The 26,552-nt window shown below is 40.7% G+C and overlaps 1 protein-coding gene across 1 annotated transcript; it reads left to right on the forward strand.

The window, feature by feature from the left end:
- Window positions 1–840: 840 nt before the first annotated feature.
- Window positions 841–25,560, forward strand: neto2a (neuropilin (NRP) and tolloid (TLL)-like 2a). Its single transcript, XM_006779705.2, has 10 exons — window positions 841–1,343; window positions 5,827–5,883; window positions 6,166–6,309; window positions 10,174–10,422; window positions 10,959–11,006; window positions 11,551–11,678; window positions 16,871–17,099; window positions 21,458–21,571; window positions 21,698–21,828; window positions 23,639–25,560. The coding sequence occupies exons 1-10, from the start codon at window positions 1,334–1,336 to the stop codon at window positions 24,383–24,385; spliced, it is 1,857 nt and encodes a 618-aa protein (XP_006779768.1). The 5' UTR covers window positions 841–1,333; the 3' UTR covers window positions 24,386–25,560.
- The last annotated feature ends 992 nt before the right edge of the window (window positions 25,561–26,552 follow it).

Below are 26,552 nucleotides of genomic sequence, written 5' to 3' on the forward strand. Positions count from 1 at the left end.
TCCAAAATCATACTTGATCACTTTTAGAAATTTCCCACTGGAGCTCCTTTCCAAGAACCTTTTTTTGTTTATTTTCTTGCTGGGAAGCTAGTGGCAAGTTTCCACTCAAAATAATCCTCTTATTATGCTCTCATTATCTGAATTTGTTGCACGGTTAAATTAAACAGCCTTTAATTTTACATGAGACCCCTGGAGGTCCCTTGGAGCACCCCTCTGGACCTGCACCCCTCTACAGGACCGCCCTACTAAATAATGCATGAAGAGGGTAAACCTCCTCTGCATGGAAAATGAGAGTAACAATGTAGCCTTCAAGCAGATTGCAACTGATTAAAAACACTACAGTATTGATAGACAATTGCCAGCCGTCGGTGTGTGTGTGTGAGAGAGAGAGAGAGACAATGTTTGACGGAGAGATACAGTGAGGAAGACAAGGGGACTCAAAGCAATAGGTGGTGCGCTGCACGCTGTGTTAGACTAGGCAGCAAATAAAGCGTTACAGAACCGGAAATATGATATTTCCTTAAAAATAAAAGCATCCAGTGAAACAAGCAAAAGTTGAACGTGGGGAAAACGTGTCATTCCCTTTCTTAATGAGAGCAGTGTCCACATGTGCAATATTTAGCACATTAGTTATCCATGACTGTATTATTTGGTATAGCTGAATCAGTGTTATCCCCATAGATAGATAAACAGATATTTTTTACGCTATTTTCTCTTTAAAAATCGCAACAAGTTCGCGAGTGAAACTTTATTTTTGAAATACCTCACCGGAAAAGCTCCGTGTGCGTTGTCTGTAACTTGACCGTGTTTCTGACAAGCCTCTCATTGATGTAAGCAGCGCCCACGGCTTAAATGAGCCTCGTTCAGGAGCGTTTCTTAGTTCAGACACGGGCGGAGAGCTGGCAGAGACGGACTCTTCTTCTTCTCCACCTCCTGCTGTCCTCCTCCGTACTCTTCCCCAGTCTCCATCTCTCTGTCACTCTCCATCCATCATCCATCCGTCTGCGTCTTTTGGATACCTACCTTCCTCTCCTTATAGCGCGTCAGCCCAGCTGGATCAGTCCATCCTCCACATGTCTTCTCCACCGTGGTCCAACTGCAGGCTGCTTTTGCTGTAATGATGCCTGGCTGAAAGGCTCGCAGCGGGGTTTTTCTTGCAGCAAAGGGAACGCCGAAGAAGAGCTCGATGGAGCGCGGCTCTGCGTAATGGATTTACTTTTGTCCAAGCAAAGTTGGATTTTGTGAAGAGCCTCGTGGACCCCTACAATGGTCAGAAAAGGAGGGCGTTTTTAGAAAAGGTGCTTTTGGGTTAGGAATCACATCGTCAGAGGAAATGCACAGAGGTGAGTTGTACAGAAGCCCCTCGGTCATCCGAGGTGCGCGTCTGATTCCTTGGCCACGACACGGACGACAGAATATTTCAGCCTTGGATATAATGTTTAACCTTTAATCCTCTCTTTTTAGCGCAGCTGACAGTTTAACTGCAGGTTGTGGGGTTCGATCCCATCAGAATGAAGGTGCCATGAAATTCAAATAGCCTATTAACCATGGATGCGCTTTAGAAGATTAAAATGCGCCTCGTTAATTTTATGTTTTTCGCTTAATCCGATGCAATTTACAGACAGTTTTCAACGTTTTTTTTCCTGCTTTCTGTCACACCTATTTCCATTCTTCCTTTATTTGCATCTACTTGCCCTCTTGTGACAGATCTGTGTTCAGGCTTCTGCTGCTCAAACCACGCAGGTCCTCCAGGGTTTGGTTAGGTCTGATTGGCTTTAGTCAACCGGAGCACATTCGCTGCTAATTAGAAAGACTTAATAAATAAATAAAAGCGAACATCATTAATCATCTGGTATTTTGAGCATTTAATCGATAAAAAATAGTTTTGTGCTTTTATTATATTGTAATGGTCCAGTGGTGCATGAAAAAAAACAGAATCTGTGCGGCACTCAGTTTACAATCAGTAAACAGTGGGAGCAGATTTATAGTGGACATAGTGGACAGCAAAGGTCAGATACAATTTTTTTAAAAAACGCACAGCAACGATACGAGCCGTCAGCGCGCATTGACTGCTTCCAAAAAGGCGTAATAAAAACAACTCGTCACAAACAGTGTAGCCTAGCGTAAATCTATCCAGAAAAGGAAATTTAGAGCTATTATATGTTTTAATATATGTTATCAATAACCTAAAAAAATATACTCTCATATTACTTTGTAATGCACGGGTTACAGCTAGGGGTGTCAATGGGTGCTACCATGGCCAGTTCCTTCTCTGCTGCGGAGGAAACGAAGTTTAAGAGCCAGTCACAGACGTCCCGCACACGCGCGTGCTGCCGCCGGAGCGACTCCCGCTGCAGCCACAGGATCGTGCCGCTGGCACAGGAGGCGCGCGCCGGAGCACAAGGCTGCAACGCCGATTAAGTGCATCGAACCTGTCAAAGGGTCTGCATGTGTGGGCAGTTCACTGCACCGCTGAGGTTTAGGCCATGACAACGATTTAACAGCAAAGCGAACCACCGATAGCAAAGGTGAGGAGAGCGTCGCTGCCAGAAAGTAGCTTGGGGGGATGAAAAAACAAGTTGTGGGCATGTAACTCTATCCTGACCACGTCTTAATAATACGTGACCAGAAGATACGTAGTGTTTTAAGTTCAGTTTTACAAAGAAACCTTAAAGAAAAATCTTTTTGAGTAGTAAAAACTACTGAACAGGCTAGAGTTCCTTGCCCTTCAAAATAAAAGCTGCTTCGAGCATTACTGCCCATATTAAGTCACTAACCTGCTGTTTCTATGGATCAGCCTTTGCTGACTTTGAGGTGTGTTTGTAAATGCTCAGATTAATACATGAAAACCAATCCTGCTTGCGGTGAGTCTAATAGCCAGCATAGTGGCGCTGTCCAGTGTGTTCCAGCGCTGTTGATTTTCTGATGCTTTCAGCACCCTCTCTGGGTGAACGTACCTCACTATTTCACTACACAGGTTACAGTGTGAGTAAAACTGAAGCCTTTTTAGAGACTTTCATATCTTATCAACTGTTTGGCAACAGCCATGATGAACTGCACGATATTTCTGCCTGGTGTGGCCATTAAACAAAGAATTCTGTATCTCATGGCCCCCCTAATATAAAGACAGTTTAGTTTCTATGGCCCTTTGCTTTGTACTTGTAGCCACAAGGGAATTATCTCATTCCCAGGCACTTCTAACTGGTGCCCATAAGTTATTCATCTTGAAGCCACATTAAATCATTGGCAGGCAATAGTATCTCATGGGCCTGCAATGATATTTCTCCCACCCGTGTAACAGGGGTGTCTCCGTAGGGTACAGCAGTGCTGCTGATTCTGTTTCAGTTCAGAAAGCTGCGGTGACCTCAGTTTGTGCCCAGCTTCTGCTTGGTTTGGACGCCAGAGTGAGAAGTGATGTAAAGATGAAGTGACATGACCTAGAATAGCAGGGTTGAAACCGGCGGTAACGTTTCCTCTTGTGCTTTAAAATGACCAGAGGTCAATGGCATGAGATGACCCAACCTACATTTTTAAAAGACTGCTTTATTTCATAAGATGTTAGCCCATTAACTCATTTTTTTACTAGTTGTGTCTATGTTCATAATCTCCACACTCCACCCGTTTTATACACATTTGCAAGTTGTTCTCTTGATGTTGAAGCGACAAAGACTGAAATCCTGTTTAGCTGCTGATTTATTTATATTGTTTCAAAATATGTTACAACTACCAGAATAAATTATGCAACCTTTGCCATTTAAGTGAGTTTACATTTTTATAGACTTGAAACACATGTAAGCCACTGCAGCCCTCTGTCTTTACAGATAAAAGCACTCTTCTTACAAAGTCTGTGTTTTAAAACTTCTGACAAAAGGCCTTCGGAGTGTGGTGAGATTCCCACTGTGCACACTTTAGCTTTGTGGAGGGCAGCAGTGTTTCAGATATCTTCAGAATTTAGATTCTGGCTTACAGTGAAAAACCCTCAGTGTGAGCTTGCAGCATCTCTCTGTTATTTGGGTGGTCTGCTCTCCAAAATTGCCTGTGGTAGTTCGTACTCCCACCTACTTCACTGCAAGATAATGGAGACAGAGGTAATGAGATCTTGAAGCTGGGAGGGAGGGTTTCTGTATGTGTGCATTTCAAAATGAGTCTAAGCATCTAGGCTCACTGGTTTGTGTTCATTGCTCATGTTAAATGTGGATTGTTCTTCATTAGATACCCACTTCTTTTCTTTTCTTTCTCTCTTTCTATCAGTCTTCCATCCGTCCTTCCTGCGTGCCATTATGCAATGTGCCACGCTCACACTTGCTCTCCTATTCGATGTGTGCGGGCCAACCTATTATGAACTCAGTGGGGATCAGGTCTACTGCGGCTTATCAGAGCAAGACAGTGTCAGAAGCTGTAACGTGCGTGCTCTCAGCGCAGATATCATTGCACTACAATATATTCCGTTTATTGGCCGTGTCCATGCGCTGCCCAGATGCCTGTCTTCTCATCAACGCTGTGAGCCCAGAGGCCCGGTATCCATTTTTTTGTGCGAATGCTTTATCTTTCTGGTGCCCAGAGGCTGCAGATTAGTAGGTGGAGTTGGTAGCTTCAAATTACCTTTAAATAACTCTACAAGTATCATTGCAAGTCTGTTCACACTGTGTAGGTACATTTAAAGCTGTGACTAATTCAGGTATTCCCACCATTCATATCTATATATAATCTTAGCTGTATTATTTCTTCATGTATGCCTTTATCTCACACTGAACTTTATCTCAATTAAGTGTTGTCATTAGAAACGTATTTCTGAAGCCAAAATACCAACTAGCACTGCACTTTAGTGTTGCAGATAAAACTATCATTGCTATTGATATTCTTCTGCTTCCACGTTTCGTGTTTCGCTAAGCATCAGTGGAATTCCTGAACAACTGAAACCATTTTGACAGTCGTATGTGAAAATGTACTTATAGGACAAGGAAAACAATCTTTTAGATTAATATTTATTTGACATTTTATAGACCAACAATTCATCAGTTAACATGGAAATAATATGCAGTGTAATTAGAGAAAAGAATCACAGTAGCCCTTGTTTATTGTGCCGCGGAATGACAAGTGCTGTCATAATAGTGTGTAGTAGAGTGTCACTATTGTGGCCAAACAGACTCATAATAAATGTAATACTGCTATTTATGGAACATCTGATGAAAACAAATCTCCTGGTCCAATTAATTTTTGTACAGCTTCCTTAATTGTGTGTTTTTGCTTCTGTTTTCGGTAAATAAAGGACACTGAAAATGGGGGTTGGAGAAAAAGTCTGTAACCATGACTGTATGAATCTTTAAAAACATGATATCAGTATTTCTTATTGAGACAATATGGCTATCATTAACACAGATATATCACAACACCCAGTCACTGAAAAGCAATGAATGAAATGGTGACCTCATGTCTCACTTTCCATCTTACATTTGTGTTATTTACAGGATGCCTGTGCACTATTTGTCCTTCCATGAATAATTTGTATTGATAATAGACTGTTTTTTCCCCCTCATTCTTCCTCATTCCTCATTCTTGATATACCTTTATTGCATTAACTTTTCTCTCTCAGCTCTCCTCTTCCTTTTCCAGCCATACCTTTTTAAAAAATTTTACTAATTCAATCACAGACGTACTTAAAAATGATATTGATCTATATTTCACTTTCATCAGACACAGGGGAAATCAATACCACAGCCGATCACATTCGGTGTCTGTTCAGTGGCTTTACTGCTGATGAACTCGAGGATATGGATACAGAATTTAAGTCACCTGTGACTAATGTGTAATATCTCTGTTTCGCAGCGTGGGTACTCTTCTTTCTAATAGAAGAGGGTTTCGCTCTGGCACAGAGAACTAAAGGTAAGCTCAGGTGCTCCTATTTTCTCTTAATGTTGTTTCATCCATATCGAACCAGCGTGAAATGAGGAGGCATTATCTCTACTTTTATCACGGGACAAAAGGGTTCTTTTCTTAATTCCATCAGGCCTCTCGTCCCTTTATATCCCCTGCCTGCTTGTTCCTTTTCTTGCACCAATCCTCCGTATACCCTCCTTGCCTTCCAATCATCCCCCCATTGATCCCTTGACTCAATACCCCATCTGTCTGTCGCTCTCTCTTTTCCCGCTGCCTTTCTGATTTCAGAATCCCCGAGCGATTATGGCGGCCAGAGGCCCAACCAGAACGACTGTGGCACGTGGATCCGCAACATCAACGGCGGGAGTTTCACCTCCCCAAACTACCCAAACCCCTATCCACCCAATAAGGAGTGTGTTTACATCCTGGAAGGTAAAGCCAGATCACTGATGTTTCATCTTCTGCTCCATAGCGCCAGAACAGCTGACACAGTTTCCCGCCTTTCAGCGTGTTGCCTCCTTCAGTGAATGTCATTAGCCTGACTGGCATTGTTTTATATAACCTCGCTCCTATCTGATTTTCTGTTCTTTTGCTAGCGGGCAATCAGCCTGACATTTTTCCAAATGAGCCATCCGGAGTTTGTTTCAGCACACAGATTCCCTTTGAGAATGATGGAGAGTGGCGCATTGTGGGTAGCGCCTGACTTCTGGTCTCATCAGAGCAGTGCTACAGTGTGCTCATCTTTATTGGCAAAAGATTCGGTTATTGAAGTAAAATATAAAAGAGATGAACATCTGCTACACAACTGAGCTGTGATGGCGTATCACTGAATTGTAGGCATTCTTGTCAGCTTTAGTGTTCACCAGAAATATCACACCCATCAGTAATTTGGTTTCCTGCCGCACGGGAAACATAATGGAAAGCATCATTAGTAGCTATAGGAGATGCGGTCTGGGATGCTGCTTGATGTGTTTTCTAGACTGATGAACTGTTTATCCATGAAGTTAAAGTACAGGCTCTCATGCTGATGAGATGCGTGCTTTTACCTTCTGTGGTGGAGAATAGATTTTTCATATGGCTCAAGTGCTCCCCCTGTGGACAAAGCAAGCTCAGACCTATTGTTGGTGAATAAGCCCACTGATGTGTGCAGTAGTACCTCGCAGCAGGCCTGGGACACCACAGATGGAACCTATCATTTACTATTATTTAGTCCTGAATGGCCTTAGTCATATTCATATTCAGGCTCCAGTGTTCAGCCTTTCATTCTGAATCGCAGCGAGATGGATGCTCACGTTTGGTAGAAGAGCTAATCAAATCGCTTTGTAATCATAAACTGTGGTTAGTGAGCCTCATTGATTGTCATGTCCCAGAGTTCATCAGCTCAGTGATTATACATTCTGCTCTTTACGTATCAAGCTGTGTCATTTGCATGTGTGTTTGTGTGTGTGTGTGTGTGAGAGAGAGAGAAGGAGATAGAAATTTATAGAGAAAATGAGACTCAACACATCAGGGAGTGAATGCACTCATAGCAGGAAGTGCAGGCATACAGGCTACTCATTCAAGCAGAAAGGTTCAAATTCAAAGGCAAGAACAGAAGCAAAAACTCACACAGGGAAAAGAGAATCACTTTGGTTATTTTAGTTCACTTGTTCTCTGTGCCATACACATGTACCACCCTTGACCTTGCTCTTTTTTCTCTTTTCCTGGGTGCATTTGGCTTCTGCAAGCTTGGCATGATTGAGAGCCCCACGCCCTCACCCTCAACATCTCTTTTTAGTATGATTCATCTCTGAAGGCATGAATTGCCCTTGCAACCGACTGTGTGAGTGTGTGTGTGTGTGTGTGTGTATGCGGGGAGGGAAGGCATGGTTTTAAAGTGCCACAAACATTCAGTACATTCATCTGGATCTGCATGGCAGATGAACTTGTCATGCTGTGACTGCAGTGTTGCGTATTCACAAAATCAGTGACAGCAGTGCTGACATATCCCACAGTGGCTCCATTTGTGGATGCTGTGGTCATGTGTGTCCACATACACATGGGTGACACATTAAAGGAAAAGTGCAGAATAGAATATTTTAGTGTTGGGCCATTGCACACCTGTCAGAAAATGACATTGATCATACAAGTTTCTGTAATCCACTGGAAGGATGAACAACTTTGTCACAAGATATATTCTCTCATTTGGTGCTTTGATGACGGTTGGAGAGCACTGCCTGACATCTCCGTCGAAGTCTCTCGTAGGCGTTCAGCTGGGTTAAGATTGGGTAATGCAAAGGCAATCAAATGTGACTTACATAATTTTTATACTCATTCAGTGCACACTTATACCTTATGGATAGAGCATTTTCGTCCTTGAAGAAACCACTCCAGTCCAGACAGAAATGTGTCATCATACACTGAAGAGTCAGAAATGCTCCGAGCAACTTTGTACTGGTTTGAAGTGAACCTCTTCTGAGGCGAGAAGTGGGCTCAAACTATACATGCCAAATATTTCCCCAGCAAACAAAATCGCCTTCTGTATTGTGAAGCACTTTGTGATTTTTATCTGTGAAAAGATATAAATAAATTTTACTTATTTACTTACTTTCTCATTGTAGGTGTCAAGAGTTTATGGTTTTCCTTTAATTTGTCACCTGTCTGTATATGTATTCTTCTGAGTGATGAACACAGGGAATGCACTGTAAACGGACTGAGTAGCATAACTTGAAAGTATAAAATCTAAGCTAAAACTTGTCTGCGATGGATGGATGGATTTTGAGTTATACCATCATATTCAGGGGTGAACACCACCTGTGCTAATATTGGTCATTATTCATAGTTTGAATAGCAGAAATTACTCTGAAAGACCTCAGTAATGCAGCTTGTACAGAGACAGGAAACATTTTCATTTGGATTGATCATTTTTAATTCAGTGCTACTTTTCAGTAGTCAAACCACTTTCTTGTGGGCCACTTGTCACATTTTTCTTGATCATTTTGGTTCTCCCTAGAAATATAATATCATGCCTGAATTAGGGCTAGGCGATATGGCCTAAAATTCATATAATTTCAAGCATGTGCGGTAACAATATATATCACGATATATTATTTTCTTCTGTATAAGGTATTTTCCACACTATAAGGCACACTTAAAATCCTTTAATTTTCTCAAAAATCGAGAGTGTGCCTTATGTATGAATTCTGGTTGTGCTTACTGACCTCAAACCGATTTGGGCGTGCAGAAATCTGTTAAAAAAATGTTTTAGTACAACTTTGGTAAGCTGCACTGCTTGAAGGATTGTCAGAGCATTACGGCTGCCGTAGTGAGGAGCTTCGCGGAGTAATCTGGGTCCAAAACTCCGTCTTCTTCTGGTCCCAAAGTCAAACGAACACTGAGAGTAAAAAACGGTCTAAATTCTTTAACCTTTAATTAAATCATCAGCGTTGCTGCTTTACCAGGTGTAACAAATAAGTTTAACATCCAGGCATCCATGAAAATAGAAGTTATTAAATTTAACGGAGTTAGAAGTTAGCAGAAAGTTAGCTCGCTAGTTTCCACCTAAACATGACATACCATGTTCTGACTGAGAGATTTTTGAAACTAATTAAAACGTACAGCTCTGCTACCACTTCCAACATAAATGAAGAGAGAAAACTAAACAGCAGTGACGTTTGCAGGGTTACTCAAGTTGGACTACCTGGTATATAATGTTGTGCTACGTGATTGCTAGCGACACAGCTATGTTCGCATAACATTAGCATAGTGAAGCTGGAGGATGAACGCCAACTTTTTTCCACTCGATAAAAGTCATTAATGAATCAATGTTACGGAAGTGGAGGAAGCGCCGTTTTTGGCTTTCCCCATATTTCAAAAGTGCTTCATATCTTAGCTATGACTGTCGGCATATTTTGCAGATGATAATGGTTGTAGCCGCTGGATGCTTTCGACCAAAACAGGCGCAGCTTGATGACATCATCAACATGCGCTATCGCGATAGAGCGGTATAGTCAAAATCTCTATCGTTGGCCAAATTTATATTGTTTATATCGCCCACCCCTAGCCTGAATACAACCTTAAGAAACATTTACATACAGTAAACATTTCGCATGGCTAAGTATCAGAAATTAACAGTCAGCAATGTGGAACAGGATTTACAAGACTTTATAATCTGCACCTTGCTCTGAGCCAACTTCTAAAAAGTTCATGTCACCACCCAGATTATCTGTGTCCTCTAAAGGAAAGACTTAATTGTATTCTTTTCACAGATTTTCTCCCTTTGTTTCTTTTCTCTCTCTGCTCCCTTGTTTGCCAAAGCCCTTCCTAGACAAAGGATTCAGCTGTCTTTTGATAAGAACTACTACATAGAGCCATCGTTTGAGTGTCGCTTCGATCACATCGAAATACGTGATGGGCCATTTGGTTTCTCTCCGCTTATTGATCGCTTCTGTGGGGGAAAGAATCCAGAGATTGTCACATCCACAGGACGTTTTATGTGGGTTAAGTTCACCAGCGACGAGGAGCTGGAAGGCCTTGGATTCCGAATCGAGTACACCTTTATTGCAGGTACAAGCAACCGAACGGCACATTTGCACTGAATGTAATGGCACAGAGTGTGAAAGCATGTTTTTGTACACATCAAAGGTTTTGAGCAAGATGTGTGAAGAACAGGATCTGATTAGTTTGCTTTTATCCCAAAACATAAAGGAGAATCTGATCTCAGTATAACAAAAGGAATACTTATCTTCCCCCCTTTCCCATCTTGTTTGTGTTCATTACCAGTGAAAGATGATGGAAAAAAGACAGAATGGACATCCACAGTTCTCTCATACGATCTACAATTTTCTTCAATCATAGATTTTTTTTCCCCCCTGTTTTCTTGCCGTTCAATAGAGACAAGTCCAACATCAGAGCCTTCTAAATCTAAACCCAGTATGCCCAGAAATCAGTGCCTCCCATCAGGTGACAGATATTAGCTCCAAACAGACCTCCTTTCTGCTTTATCTAGGATGCGTTAATGTGATCTTATCTTGTGTTCTCTTCTTACCTGTTTCTGCTATGTGGATTGAGAGTAATGTGCCATCCAAATCTTATCATTTCAGACCCTGATTTTCATCTGCACGTGGGTGGACTGCTAAACCCCATCCCAGGTAAGCTCTTCAGTATTTTGCAGGTTTGCGTTCGATCCTTTTTGAAGAGCTCCTCTGTGCTCAGAAGCTTACCGGAGGCTATCTCAGGCACTGGCGTTAATGCTGAATGCGCAAATGTACCTTGACAGGCACACGACTGTATATGAATTGAAAGGACGTACATGAGCACACATGTACAAATTAAAGAACACGAAAGAAGGAACACACACCTCTTTTATCTTGCTCTTCCCTCCCTGCCTTTCTCTCTTTGTTCCTCTGTCTTCCTATTGTCCTTTTTCCTAATCCGCTATGCTGACTTCAGTTCAGCCTTAAATCCTTTTCTTTCCTCAATAAAATCCATTATCTGTCCCTCTGTTTGTCATGTGTTTCTTTTCATAATAACCATTTTTCTTGTTATCCTCTGCTCGTTTTTTTTCTATTTGGTTCTTTTATGTACATCCATGTGACCCCATTCTTGACTTCTTTATTTTACACCCTTCTCTCCTTTCATTTTGTTTTCTTTTTTTTAATGTTTCTCCTCCACATTTCTTTTGTCTCTCTACAGAATGCCAGTTTAATGTTGGTGGATGGGACGGGATTATCCGCTCCAGTCAGGTGGAGGAAGAAAAACGAGTGAAGCCTGGTGATGCCCTGGACTGTATCTGGACAATCAAGGCTCCTTCTCAGTCCAAGGTCAGTACAGTACTGACTAATTTTAGTCAGTAACCAGTAGGGGTGCAACGATACACAAAATTCACGGTTCGGTTCGGTTCGATATTTTTTCGATACAAAAAAAATGTTCATGCCTTTTTAATTTGTCATTTATTAAAATTATAAATATATATTTTAACTCAAAAGTACAGTTTTTAAATTTAATGTTGTTGAAACAACAAAGTAATAAAAAAAATAAATCTATCTGATCAAGAAATCAGTCATCTTTGGAAAAGAGAGTTTATTACAGAGAAATGTCTCTTTCCAAAATAAAAGCTATACTATACGCTTCTTCTGGGCTATACTCTCAGCAGCATATTAAACATATCAGGTCCCCATAAGGAGAATCATGTGCTAACGGCTGTCTAAATGACTCGGGTAAAGTTTGTAGCATGCGTGCTTGTTGTTTTTGTCTGCTTCCACTTGTCTTTGCACTAGGATGATGTCGGCGTAAATGTGCAGTCATATTCGTTGTGTTCCCACTAGTGCTGTCAGCGTTAATCTCGTTGAAATGACGTTAACGCCACAACACGGCAAATCTCCCTTAACGAGCTACCGCGGATCGCCCCGTGCGTGGGGCTGGACGGCCAACACGTTAACAAGCTAACTGCGCTAACGCAGTAGTTCCCACCAATGTAATTGAGCATTGTGTGGCACATCCGACATACTGTTTTACTTTTGTCCATGACGCGCTTACCTTCAGGGTCATACGTCACATGAAAACCAAAATAGTTCCAAACGCCAGATCTGAATGAGGGTGGGGGAGGTTCAATTTGCCATGTTGCAAGGAGAGCTTAGCTTCTGTCTTGCTAGCTTGCCCTGCGCTCAGTGAATCTGCATTCGACTACTCCGCCTAGGCTGCACTGTCGAGCGCAGATCCACTGAGCGCTCAACACAGACAGCATTGTCAGAAGGAAAGTTGATAAAATAAATTAAAAATTTTGTATTGTTCGATACATATGTGTACTGAACCGAAAGCACTGTATCGAACGGTTCAATATCGATACGAGTATCGTTGCACCCCTAGTAACCAGGTACAATCCTTAACACATTTTTTCTATCCTGCTCGAGCTCCATTGTGGTGCTTTCTAAACCCTAAAATCTAGCCGGTGTCTATCTTTCTGCTTGAATGAGTCATGTTCAAAGCCATTTCATTATGCCAGACAAATGCACACCTTGAATAAATAAAAGTCTCTAAACATCCTCCATTCTCACTACAAAATAAAGTGGAATAACATTCAAGGGTTTTTATTAATCTCTCTTGGGGATATTTGTTACACTGGCAACATACTGAGTTAGCGCCACAAAAAGACAGAAATTTTACATCTAAAGCATCAGTAATGTTTCTCTCAGTTGTGTTCAATCATTTCACGCCTCTCAGCGTCACTGAAAATTGAGGTTACACATCTTTCTCAGCGAATTGTAAGAGCACAGGGGCTCTGTTCACACCCCAGCTCAGAATATTTATTTTGGCCAGTAATGGAACTGTGGAAATGACTAAAGCCTGCATGAATCCTGTCCAAGATCGCATGAAAATGATACAAAAATCTCTTTGCAACAAATGCAGTTAATCCCAGAATAGATATGAATAGTCATCCATGAAAAGAAATCTGAGGAGAAGTAATTTTGAATTTTACCATGAGGACTTGAAAGGAGTTGAAGCGAGTGTGTGTGTGTGTGTGGGGGGGGGATCCTTGGAGTACAAACAAGAATAGGAACGACTCAGAATATCTAAACAGTCATGAAGTAAACTCTGAAATCATCTTGTATACTGCCAGTCTGTTCAGCATGCCCCACTTTCCATTGCTTCACCTTCCTACTGTTCTCTGTCTTTGCACCATTAATTTGCACATTCACCTATTACTATTGTGATGCTATTACACATTTCTTTTATCTGTTTTTGTGTCACTGGGAAACTATTTTTGATATTCTCTATAAGAATATCAAGTAAATAAGTAAACATGTAGCCAAGAAGATGTAAAACCACAACCCGACAAACCACCTGTTTACTGTTTACCACTGAAGGGGGACGCCTAGGAGGTGGTTTGTGGGTCTCGGTAGATCAGGTCTGTGCCAATACATGCAAAGTCAACTCAGTACTTTGTTTTTTTTCCATTTTAATCATGTTCCTTGAGCTGTAGCCGAGCAGTTTTTACAACTAGAGTGTTATTTCCTTGGAGTGTACTCAGTCTGTTACAGCTATGGCACCCCTCACCTATTTAAATAAGCCTCTTGTATAGATGTGTTTTTTGCCACATTTTTGAGCCAGTTTTGTCACATTTGAATGGGTAGCATGTAAAAAAGAGGCATCCACATGAATGCCTTGGCAGGTTGCATTGTAGCACAATGACCACTGATTCACTTCCAGGGGTTTTAGTGTTGTGGCTGATCGGTGGATATAAATCTGAGTGAGTCTATAAATTATTTACATTTAAATATGTAACGGGAATGCACACAGTAGCATTGTGCACTCCTTTCATTGAGAACAACACTTCTGGCAGTCTTGTCTGTACTGTGGCTGTAATTTAAAACATAATAGGTGTGAGCAGTGCAAATACACAGATAGGCAGCATGGGAAAAAGCAGAGCAGGCGAATTTTATTTAGTGTGGCCCTGGAGATTCACGAGTAGGCAATATTTTCAGGCCAAGAGTGAAAACCCAGTGATAAGTTCTGATATTTATGACTGGATATCAAAAATCTCATTGGAATTACAACCGCAACCTGGCTAGCCTTAATTCATTGCTGCTCTGCTTCTCCTTCGTGACTAAATGAGTCATCCACACACTCCTGGGCTGCTCACTAATGCACACAAATTCATGCACATCCTATTAAGTATAAAGTGGCAGATGCATTCAGTCACAAATTACACAGGATCCATTCACACAGTACAAGTAATTACCTATGCACATTAAATACTGATATGTATATAGGAAAGTAATATTTTATTCATACACGATTCGCACGGACACGCATTCTTTTCTTACTTGCATAGAAAGTAGCCTCCACAATCGCTTCACTGATTCATCGTGTGCAGTGTGAAGCAGAAGTGAAGATGATCTGAATTTAGTAGAAGGACAGAGTTTAGTGGCCAGACATTAGCTCAATGACGCAAAAGGAAAAGAGCAGCAGGCTCAGCAGCTACTTAACTGCTGCCTGCTCACCGGTGTCTGCGAGCTAAATGTGCTGAAATTTAATCTGAGCCATGGTCGTGATTTTATCATGTCATTATTCCTGACGTGACTTGTGCGCAGAAGAATTTGTTGACTCGTGCTATGCAGTTACTCACAGTGGGAGCTGAAATGAAACACAGTTATATACTTGGGCTTAATAATAAGCAAACTATGCTGTGCTGGCTACATAGACTGTAAAGATAAGATGGACACTGCTACTGTGACAAAACCCACTGGTTTGTGAAATTAATTTTGAAGCCTGGCTGGCATTTTAACCGTCACCAATTTTTTGGAAACACGCATTGGGAGCAAGAGGTGGCTCTGACTGAGAAATGGAAAGTGTTGCACCCTCATATAGTGTCAAGGTAGCTGGTAGCATCCTAAAGCATAACCTGCTTGATGGTTTATTTTATTCAGCATGGGTCCATGTTAGCAAAATACCATACCATACCACCTTTATTTATAAAGCACTTTAACATAAAACCAGAGTTCACAAAGTGCTGTACATGCTAATAGCATAAGTAAGGAAAATTAAAATGAGATAAGATAAGATAAAATAAATAACTAAGAAACTAAAATAAATTGAAAGATGTTAAAACAAATTGAGTCAACCCCTCTAATCAAATGCCAAAGGCTTCAGCGAATAAATATGTTTTAAGAAGACTTTTAAATTCAGAAAGAGAAGAGGCCTGCCTAACATGCAAGGGTAGATCATTCCACAACTTTGATGAAAATTACTTTGTCTTAACTGATGTAAAACTACTGATTGAGGTCATTAATTCGTTTGCAATAGCTATGTATTTTCTCATAGGCTGCTTTATAATAGGGAGGCTCCCCCTGGTGGTAATTAGAAAAAAATGCAGGTTTAAATGTCATCAGCTTCCTTTATGTCCAGTTTGTAAGAAAGACATTCATAAACAGGGCACAGGCTCAAAGTGAAGTTGTATCTCAGTAGTAGTGTTATTGTAGAAAAAGCACAGGTGTAGTAACAAAATTATATGAATAAAGAAACTGTATTGAGGAGGCTTTCTACTGGCTGCATAGTCTAGCATTTTTCCACGTTTCTCTAACAAGTCAAAGGTCCTGTTTCAGTCCAGTAAGGAGACACACATATCTCAATGGGGTTGTGTCAGCAAGAGTGTCTGGTGTTCAAATGTGGCAGATCAAACATGTAGAACTACCTTCTAGCGTGACCCCTTGTGACTAAGGGAGCAGCTGAAAGTAGCTTTTATTAAATCTGTTTTGTGACTGGCTTATTCTTTACGACTTGCTTCTTTGTGCTTCCTGCTATAACCGGGTGAAACTGTTATAGGCTGAGAATCGATACGATGTTCAAAGGACAAACTAGTGCATTTCAGTCAGGTTTTTTAAAAATCCCATTAAATTTTGAGTCAGTACAACATGATGAATACGAGTTGTTTTGATACTTGTGTTTGACTGCAATTTCTGGAAAGCTGAAATTTTCTGACTTTCTGACCAGGTGAACACACCATTAGTATTTCATTCTGAGGCCAGACTTTCAATGCCAGGAGAGCTGCAGCTTCAGCTCACTAGTCTTTCCTCCCTGCGGTATTCTCTGAAGAGAACCATGAAAAAAACAGTGTGTGAGGAACACAGAGCACGCTGCTCCATATTCTCAGATTTTCTTTTATACTTTGCTATACATTGCTATATACTGCTATATGTATCACAACCTGGATGAATTAGATTTACCTTGTTAAAGTAAACCTATGTTCTTTCCTCCATACCTACATGCTCTAAGGAAGGGCTTTATAACAACTCACAGGTTCACGGGGTTCTTCTCTTATCTGTGTTTTGTTTATTACGAGTGTCTGAACATTTTCCGTGTCTGCTATATTGGGTTTTCTGATTTAATGAATATTTTTCACACTTTGCTGGCATAAAAAGTAAAGTTAGTCTGCTGTCATGGTTAGACAGCAGTGAAGCGAAGTGATGTATCGCTGTGAATTTCATTTTTATTTGCATCTCCTGTGCATCCCCAGATCTACCTGCGCTTCATAGACTACCAGATGGAGCATTCCAATGAGTGTAAGAAGAACTTCGTGGCTGTGTACGATGGCAGCAGTGCCATTGAAAACCTCAAGGCCAAGTTCTGCAGCACTGTGGCTAACGATGTGATGCTTAACAACGACATGGGAGTCGTGCGAATGTGGGCCGACGAGAAGAGCCGACTCAGTCGCTTCCGCATGCTGTTCACATCATTTATTGATCGTGAGTGCCAGTCTTTTGACAATACTAATTCAGCCTGGACCCAGCATTTTAACATCTTGTTTCCTCGTGTGAACTTCCACATGGTTGAGTATTTGGCCTAGAGCCATTTGTTATGCTGTTAAACAAAACAAAACAAGCCTAAGACATCAGTTTCTGGATGCCATCTGGAATACACAGAATGGGCTCAGTCTGACCACACGTATAAAAACTGTGAGCTAGACAATTTTTACGGCGTCAAACCCGGCATTCTGCTGCGGGTTTGACGCTGCTGTTGAACAGCACTTTATGCCTCTCTGTAGATATTGACTAATTAAAGGGATTTAACCATCTCTAGCTTTTTTAAGCTGACAAATAAGATAAAATATAACAGTTTTGTGTTATTATTTGTTTATTAGGAGTATGATTTGTAGTTTTCTTTGCCCTCTTTGGCTGAATAATTCTCTGTTAATTTATATAGATAAGATTTCGTTGCCATCATCAATTCTGCTTGTTGGTTTGGTGATTCATTAACACTTCCCTAATGAGTCTTCGTCATTTTCCTGTTTAGGAAAAAAGAAAAAGCCTTCACAGGTTTTCAGCATTAGCATGGCTGATTTACTATTTGAGTCCAAACACATTCAATAAACAGAAGAAATACGCTTACATGTGACTCGGGCATGCAAAACGTTCTGCTGCCTTGTGTTTTAGATTGAGCAAATTTCATAAAAATGTGTTCATACTAATAAAAGAAACTGAAACTTTGAAGAATCTGGTGCCTCTTCTCAACTGGAACCAGTTCTCAATTCCCATCCGTAAGGAGGAAATACATGTTGATACTTTCAGGATCTTCCAGGCTCTACATTATCAACCCCACACACACGAGCAGTCGTAAAAACAGTTGATTTATGAGGTCCTGTGTTCTATTTGCATCAGCAGTCAGCAGCAGACACTGAAGTGCCATTTCAGCAAGGAAAGCTAATTACGCTGCGCCATGTTTAGACCGCAGATATGAGAAAACCAATTATTAACTCCAGCATTTTTAAATAACTGAAAGTATCAAATAGTTTCTTGATATGCATGTCACAGCATCATACTGTGTTTATTATAGGTCACTTACAAAAGGAGACTAGGAATTTATTTCTCTGTTTTGGTGAAAGGAAATGCTGAATGGGGTTAATGGAAGTAATTTCAGTTTTGGCTTCATCACTTTTGAAGTACAAGAGATTTTCAGACAAATGCTGCCAAAGGTTGCGTATAAAGTAGAAAGAAATTGCCTGGCAGAAAACAGTTTTCTGTTAGCACACTGTAATATTTTCATTAAATGCCTGAATGGACTGAAATATTAATTGCTACATTCTCCTGCACACTTCCCAAGCCCTGTGTGAATGCTAATGTTGTTTTCATCAGCAAACCCATAGCGATTGCAGTCGCAACTTGAAGGCTTTTAGATTCAGCAAGAGTGTTTTTCTTTTTCTTTTTTTTACTTGAAGAGTCCTTAAGATCATTTGGATCCTCATTAATTCTGACTTTGACTAACACACAGTTCATCTCAGAGTAGTCTGAAGACTCCTGAAGAACTCCTAAACTTTATTTGGTCAGACTCAGTGACTGGCTTAAAGTTTGCTTGGAGGTCAGAGGGAACAATTAATCTTTGTCACTTAGTAGAAGATGAGTTGCGCCTTTTGCACTCCGTCATGTGCTCTAATCTTCCAGCAGAATCCCCTATGAAATGTAAACCAGGCACACGAAAGCCTTATTAAATAAACACACGGCCACACAATGCACACACTCAGATGAGTTATGTCCTTGTGTGAGGAGAGAGGCTGTGAGGGTGAAGCGCTGTTGACACCTTCCCAGAAACTACATTTTGAAGGCGAGAGACACATAATCGGTTTGGAAGTGATGGCGGTGTCAGGGGAGCGACCCTGTCTGCTTTTTCACTGGGAAATAGAAGGAGAGCACACTCCAGCACACACATACTCTTTCATGCACAACCTCACATACATGCCCATATGCATGTCCTGCTGTCAAAGTTATTTAACCCTGAGGCAGAGGAAGCAAGAGGAGGCACAAAGCCCTCATCACAATGGACCTTGGAAGAGGGTTGAAACTAGTAGAGCAAACTAGAGTCTGTTTCAGCTGTGATAAAGACTCAGAGAGTGTGTGTGCACACAGCCGCTAAGCTTGTGTGTTTAAAAAAAGGAGAGAGGAAAAAAGGGTGGAATGATTTACTCAGGGGAGCTTGGAAGGGACAGTTTGGAGAAGCGAACAAGCCATAAGAGACAGATTTTGCTTTGTGCTGCATGCGAAGAGGAACAATATTTATCTTTGTGAACACCATTTTAAAAGCATGCTCATTCTTTGGGCTCAACAAAGAAGTATAAATATGAGTCATACATTAATCATAATTGTTTTTGTTTTTTTATGTTATCATTACTTTATTCCAATCTATTCTCTGTTACATTGTTTACTCAACTGAACAGGACAAATCTGATTGGGTCATATTTTGCACAAGTTATGAGCTTTAGGATTGGACAGTGTGCTTAGCACTGTTCTGGCTTTGAATCTCTCAGTGTGGACTTGGCATGTTTTCCCTCTCTGAACTCCCATTTGTTACTCAGTGTTTTTTGTGTATGTGAGCGTGAATGGCTGTTTCTGTGCCTGCGCCATCCTGTCCAGGATATACGACACGTCTTATACAAATAATTGGATACTAATGGATTTAGTGTAAAACCGACTTGAAATTAGATGAAGAAAATATCCTGTAGACATCATTTTCTGTTATTGTTGGCAACTGAAATGGGAACAAATTAAATGAAAGCATACTACTCCTCAGCTGTTTTAACCCTGTAAAGCTTGAACCATGAAATGATTACCATAAAATTCAAATTTTTAGAAACAAGAGTGTTTATTGAACCTTCTGACAAATTAAAGAAAAATAAAATATCAATTTGCATATATTAGTTTTAGTATGTATGGTTTTTGCATATGGAATGTGTCCGATTATTCATGTGATCAGATTTTTTTGGGAAAAAACACACTGAACCACACAGAAACTCATGTATCGAATATGACACACTTGGCGTTAAATGTGTTTATAATACAGGGCTGCTTTCACAAAGATCAGGTTTTCTAATTTCCCTTATTTTAAATTAGACTCAATAAGAAGTTTTAGTTGCACACTCCTGTTTCTTTACAACCCGACGTGAATTTTCCATTTGTTATATAGAGGACTTTGTGAAATATTAACCAACTATTAGTGTTAAAATATTCTGTCTGCTAAACAATTCCTCTGGACTAATAAACAAAATACTCTATAAATATCCTTAAGTACCCTAAACCAGCGGTCTCCAACCCCCGGGCCTCGGACCGGTACCGGTCCGTGAGTCGTTTGGTACCGGGCCACGAGAGTTGAGGCTCAGGTGTGAAATGTATAGTTTTCAAGGTTTTTATCAGTTTTCAGCGTTATTTTGTTATCGTTTTTATCGTTTACTCGGTTTTCCTTGGTCTTTTCATGTGTGTTATGAATAAATCTTCTTTTTTTCGGTTTTATTTTGTTGTATTTATCCGCAACACCTTAAAGGCCGGTCCATGAAAATATTGTCGGGCATAAACCGGTCCGTGGTGCAAAAAAGGTTGAGGACCGCTGCCCTAAACCCAGTTTCCACATCACCCATCTCTAGTTCCACTTGGCAGATAAGAATTGGCTTTTGCTGCAGATCCAAACTTGTCTATATGAGTATGCAGTCATCTGCATCTTCTTTCAGCCTTGCATGTCTTCCTGCTGACTGGCAGTGCATCGGTCTCCTGAGCCCAGCAGCCAGCCTCAATTACCAGCCATCTCTGTCTCTGCCATCACAGTCTTCATACGCTGAAAGTTGCTTTAATGTGCTGTGTCTCGCGGCACCTGCCTAACCACCTGCACCCCCATGATGAACCGAAGCCATTTCTGCCACCGCATCCCCACCGCTGCCTTTCTTTTCATCTTTTCCCTATTCCCCCTCTCCACCCGCTCTCTGTCTCCCCTCTGTTAGAGTCTCTTGACGTGATGGCTGCAGTTTAGTGAAGCCGTCATCTCCTCCCCTCGTCACTCCGATGTTATGTGTGCAGGAAATGATGATGCATGGCCTTATGTGTACTGCGTCTCCATTAGACCTCCAGTGTTTCAGAAAATAATAGAACATTTCATCTTTTATTACGGGCCTCTACAGATTTCCACAGCCAAATGATTGTTCCTTTATTGTTATTGTTTTATTGTTATCATCAAAATAGCTTCTGGTCCTTTTCACAGTGTAGTCATCTTTTACTCTGCACTGTTAGACAGATGTTTTCTTTTTTTCTAAATTCCATTATCTCGGTGTATTGTCTTTTGCCTGCAGCTCCTTGCAACGACAATACTTTCTTCTGTCACAGCAACATGTGTATTAACAACTCCCTGGTCTGCAATGGCGTTCAGAACTGTGTGTACCCATGGGATGAAAACCACTGCAAAGGTGATTATCTTCTTTCTTCCAGCTAGCTGATTAAGATTTACATGGCATGTTTGTAAAGTTTGGATTTGCTTTTAAATTTCTCAGTTTTCATTGCTGTTGTTCCTCTCATTAACCTTTTTGCTACAGAGAAGCGATCTAAGGGGCTTTTTCATCAGATCACTAAGACCCATGGCACTGTTATCGGCGTCTCATCGGGCATAGTTCTTGTTCTTCTTATCATCTCCATCCTGGTCCAGATGAAGCAGCCAAGAAAAAAGGTAAAACAGTCTTTGTTTTGCCATTGGTTGTGGTTGGACTTTCATTTTTTCTTTTTTTTTTTGACTTTTCTTTTTTTTTTCCCCAAGCTTTATTTTCATTTTTAAATTGGAAAACAAATAAAAACAAACAAACAAACAAAGCAAAAAAACAAACAGAAAACTCACAACTTGTATCTATGCCTTTCAAGGTTAACCTCAGACATCCGAAAACCAAACACAGAAAATACAAGCATAATAATAATAATAATAATAATAATAACAGCATAGCAACATTAATAATTACAGGTTTTTTTAAAAGCAAACAAAAAAAAAACAAAGAACTCAAAAAAAAGAAGAAAAAAAAAAGAAAAAAGTGAGCAAGACTGAAAACACGTCATGTGATCCCCTCCCACCATCCCGCCACCCCTTAACCCCTGTATGGCTCTCAACCTCATCACATTCGTGTATCCAGACAGCCCATATTTACACCTATCTATAGAAACTCTCATGCACAGGAATCAACATCTCCCACGATAAAACTGCAGCATTCAGGAAATCGAGTGATTCCCTAACCGGGGATCAACTCAAGGCAGACCCAGGGGGATTTGCGTCATCTCTATGATCTATTAGGTCCAAAGACGGTGGTTGGACTTTCATGACTTTCATTCAACTAAGAGATGTCGGAGCCTAAAAAGATACATTATTAAAAGCAATGGAATTACTTACAAGTTGGAAACGAATGTAGCTCTAAAGACAGAAAACAAAAAAAAGCTTATGCTTAGATTTCACCACATGTCACAAATAATCCAGTACATGAGATAGGAAATGTATAGTCGCACTGTAATATTTTCTTATGTTACACCATTTTCTCTTAAGCTTCCTTTTCCATCTATTTTTACATCACTCTACGATGCCTCATAATTCCCAGAACCCATTACTTACTCAGTAAGCATTACTTTATGGCTGTCTTGAGGTGGCCAGAAATACTGGAGTCTGACTCTCCCATAATGGATTTCTCCCTGAGTGAGTGCTGAACATTTTTCAAAGTGGAGACCCTAAAAAGGAGTACTCTCCTTTTGACTCATGCTTTAAATGGATATAAAATATATATATTAAAAAGCAAGCAAATAATGTGCATTCAGTTAAATTATTCATTCATGTTTATGGCACAAAAGGTACTTACTAAAACAAGTGCTTAAGTACTTGTTTTACCATTTTAGAAACATGACTGTTTAAGTGGAGAAGATTCAGAGTTAGGTGTTTCGGATTTAACATTTAACTGGCATTTCCCAGCTGACACCCATCCAGTCAATCAGCACAAAAAAGAAAACATACATAAATGTCTCATGTGATAAATTAGTCAAAGTCAAATTTATTTATATAGAACATTTAAAACTGTCGACCAAGGTGCTGTACATTTCAGATAATCAAAAGAGATAAAAACATAGGAAGACATGATAAAATTAAAGAAAAAGAAGCATAACATGACAAGATTTGAGTAAGAAATGAGACACATAAAAGTAGTACAAATTCATTCTGATTTAAAACCCAAGGTTTTGACGTGTCTAATGTTGGAGAGGTCCTAATGAAAAGGGGAAGATAATTAAATCTCTGTCCATGTTGGACCAAATCACTCATATAGGAAAAGGAGAGATTTAGTTTTCAGAGTGCTTCAAGCAGCACATTTATTACATTTTTTTGACAGTTTTAAGACTTAAAATGGTTATTCCTTCTATTGTCTTGATATATGCTCATGCTGCATCACAGTGGACAACCAGTGGCCTGGTAATCACTTAAGTGTATAGTCTGAATGGTTCTTTTTCTTTTCAAGGTTGTAGCTCGACGTCCTGGTGTTTTCAATAAGGCTGGCTTCCAGGAGGTCTTCGACCCTCCCCACTACGAGCTCTTCTCTTTGCGTGACAAAGAGATGTCCTCTGACTTAGCTGACCTTTCTGAGGAGCTGGACAGCTTCCACAAGATGCGGCGCTCCTCCACTATGTCCCGCTGCGTCCACGAGCACCACTGTGGTTCACAAGGCTCTGTGGCTACCGGCGGTGGCAGCATGAAACACAGCCGCACCACTCTGAGCTCGATGGAGCTGTCCTACCACAACGACTTCTCCAAGCCGCCACCCATGAAGACTTTCAACTCCACAGCCAGCTATAAGAAGAGCTGCTATGGCTACAAGCAGCACTCACAGACTCACGACTGCGACCAGCAGGTCATTGAGGACCGAGTCACAGAGGAGACCACATGTGAGATTTATGGGCGCGGTGCAACAGGAGTGGGCGGAGGAGCCGCAGGTGGAGGAGCAATGGGAGGAGGAGGAGCATCAGGGATTGCAGGAGGAGCGATTGGTGGAGCGGTGGGTATAACGGGAGGAGTGGCAATGGGTGGTGGGATGGGTGGTGGAATGAGTATGGCAGGAGCCATGAGCATGGCAGGGCCTAGTGGCATCGCTGGAGGTATTGGTGGGATGGGAGGAGCCTGTGGAACCCTCAGTGTTCGTGGCAACAGTGCTCGTAACAGTACCACCATAGTTGATCCACAACAGCGCTCGATGTCCATGGACTTTTAGATGGAAGAAAAGAAATGGAAACAGATCTTGCAGGTTAATCATCTAAAGAATGCAAGACAGGAGGACTATAATTCCAAACTGATTACTCCTGCGTGCTCTTCTGCCATTGGTCTTCAAGCATTGGTATTGTGGGTTAACTCTCGAGGACTCCTCTCATTCTCATTTGGAGGTTTGGGAAGAATGGATCAAAATAACTAAAAGGAAGTGGGAAAAAAAGCTGACATAACTACTGGTTCTGTTCTTCAGGATACTGAAAGATTTGGAGTGCACAAAGTGTGGAGACATCTGGTCTCTGCAGTCTTATACTCAATAAACATCTCCTTCCATCAGAGACTTCTAGGAGAATGTTCTCGCATGTAGACCCAGACTTCTCTCTGTTGGGTTACCACTCAAACACAGAAAGAGAGAAACCTGGAGAGATGTTGTAGACTGACTTTTTGCATTTATTCACCTGCCATGCACAGATATATGATATATGATCGATAGTGTGTCTTCTAATAATTTATTTGAGTCTTTATTTTTGTCAGTGTACTGTACCGTTAAGACCAGTATGTATCCAGCCTCACGATGATGCTTGGCTTTTAACTCTTTGATCTTTTTCATTTGTTGCTCAGACGATTTTATGAAGGTGACTCATCCATGACATGTTGTGTTGATGATGAGGTGGAAGATGAAGAAGTTGTTGTTATCAATAATGATCAACTAAATATGAAGATGGCGATGATAATTATGTGATATTACTATAATAATTATGTATTTTTCATGGTTACCTCACATATACAGAAGGTACGTTTCATTCAGTCTCTCCTCAGGAAGAGCACATGAAGAGACTGTCTTATTTTGCTAAAAAATACAGAAAAAGACTATTTCTGCTCTGTGAGTTTTATAGCATACGAGGATTCAGACTTTGAGTGATCATTTATCGGATATAAATATTTGGATGTGAGCCCTGGCTTGAATCAAGATAGCCTCTCTCTGCCATGCCTCTCCAAACCCCTACCCTTAAAAGGAGAAAATGTAATTCCTCTGTGTCCCCATGAATCGAGTGTGTAAAACAAGCACAACCTGTTTCCTTACAGTGACAGACATGTAGCCTACTTGGGACTCAATTATGATTTTAACCACTAGTTGTATAATTTCATTTTGTTGAATTAAACGAGAGCTTATTCACCTCACCGTGTGAGTGTTTCTGTTCGCTGTAACCAAAAAAAAAACAAACATAAAAGTAACTCTGCTCAGGCTGGAGATGTCAGGACAAGATTCACTTTGTGACATGCAGGCAGAACAGACACAGCCTATGCAAAGTGTTTTGGTTTGCTTTGATGCAAAAGGGGCTGTGGGGATACTTTATTCCCTGAGTTGTGGTTTAAGTTGAACGCAAATAATCAAAAGCTGACAAATTCCACTTCCATCATCTGTTGTGCTTAAAAGACTTTTTGAGCGGAATGCATAATGCATTGCTTCCTGACCACCAAAGACCAATTAAGCTTAATTAATATTTACAGAGTATTATTTTCTCTTTGCCTCCCACTCTGTCTCTCACTTGCTCTTTTATTTCCTTTGCTGTCATGATGTGTTTGCCTTGTTAAAAGCTTATGACACAGTCTTAAAGTATTTGGCCGTTATTGATGCTAATTCCTTTATGCACTGGGCTGGTCACCTACACAGTGACACCTACACATGCTGTCTGGGGATTCAATCTAATGATATTAATCAATACATTATGCTGAAATCACTCGTGAACAATTCAATTAAATTGTATTTATATAGCGCCAAACCACAACAACAGTCACCTCAATGCGCTTTATATTGTAAGGCAGGCCCTACAATAGAGGTACAATAGAGCAGATTTCACAAAGTCTCACAGCTCACTACAAATAACAGTCAGCCAAAGTATGCAGTACTGTGAAAAGCTAAGTACAGCCTGCAGCAAGTAATCATTTTCTGAACATTATAAGTCTAAAATCTTTGTGAAGGAATTTTGTTCCACTATTCTTTGTTTGAGTTCATTGAGTTCTGCAGGTATTAGTTTCTATACGCAGCTTTCTTGCAGTCTTGCCACAGCATTTTAATCAGGTTGAGGTCTGGACTTTGAGCCACTGCAACATGTTGTTTCTTTTCACGTTCAGCCATTCTTTTGCAGGAATCTGCCAAAACCTCTGCTTTT

This window comes from Neolamprologus brichardi, chromosome 1 (assembly GCF_056152115.1).
Source record: "Neolamprologus brichardi isolate AB-2024 chromosome 1, ASM5615211v1, whole genome shotgun sequence".
Classification (NCBI taxonomy): domain Eukaryota; kingdom Metazoa; phylum Chordata; class Actinopteri; order Cichliformes; family Cichlidae; genus Neolamprologus; species Neolamprologus brichardi.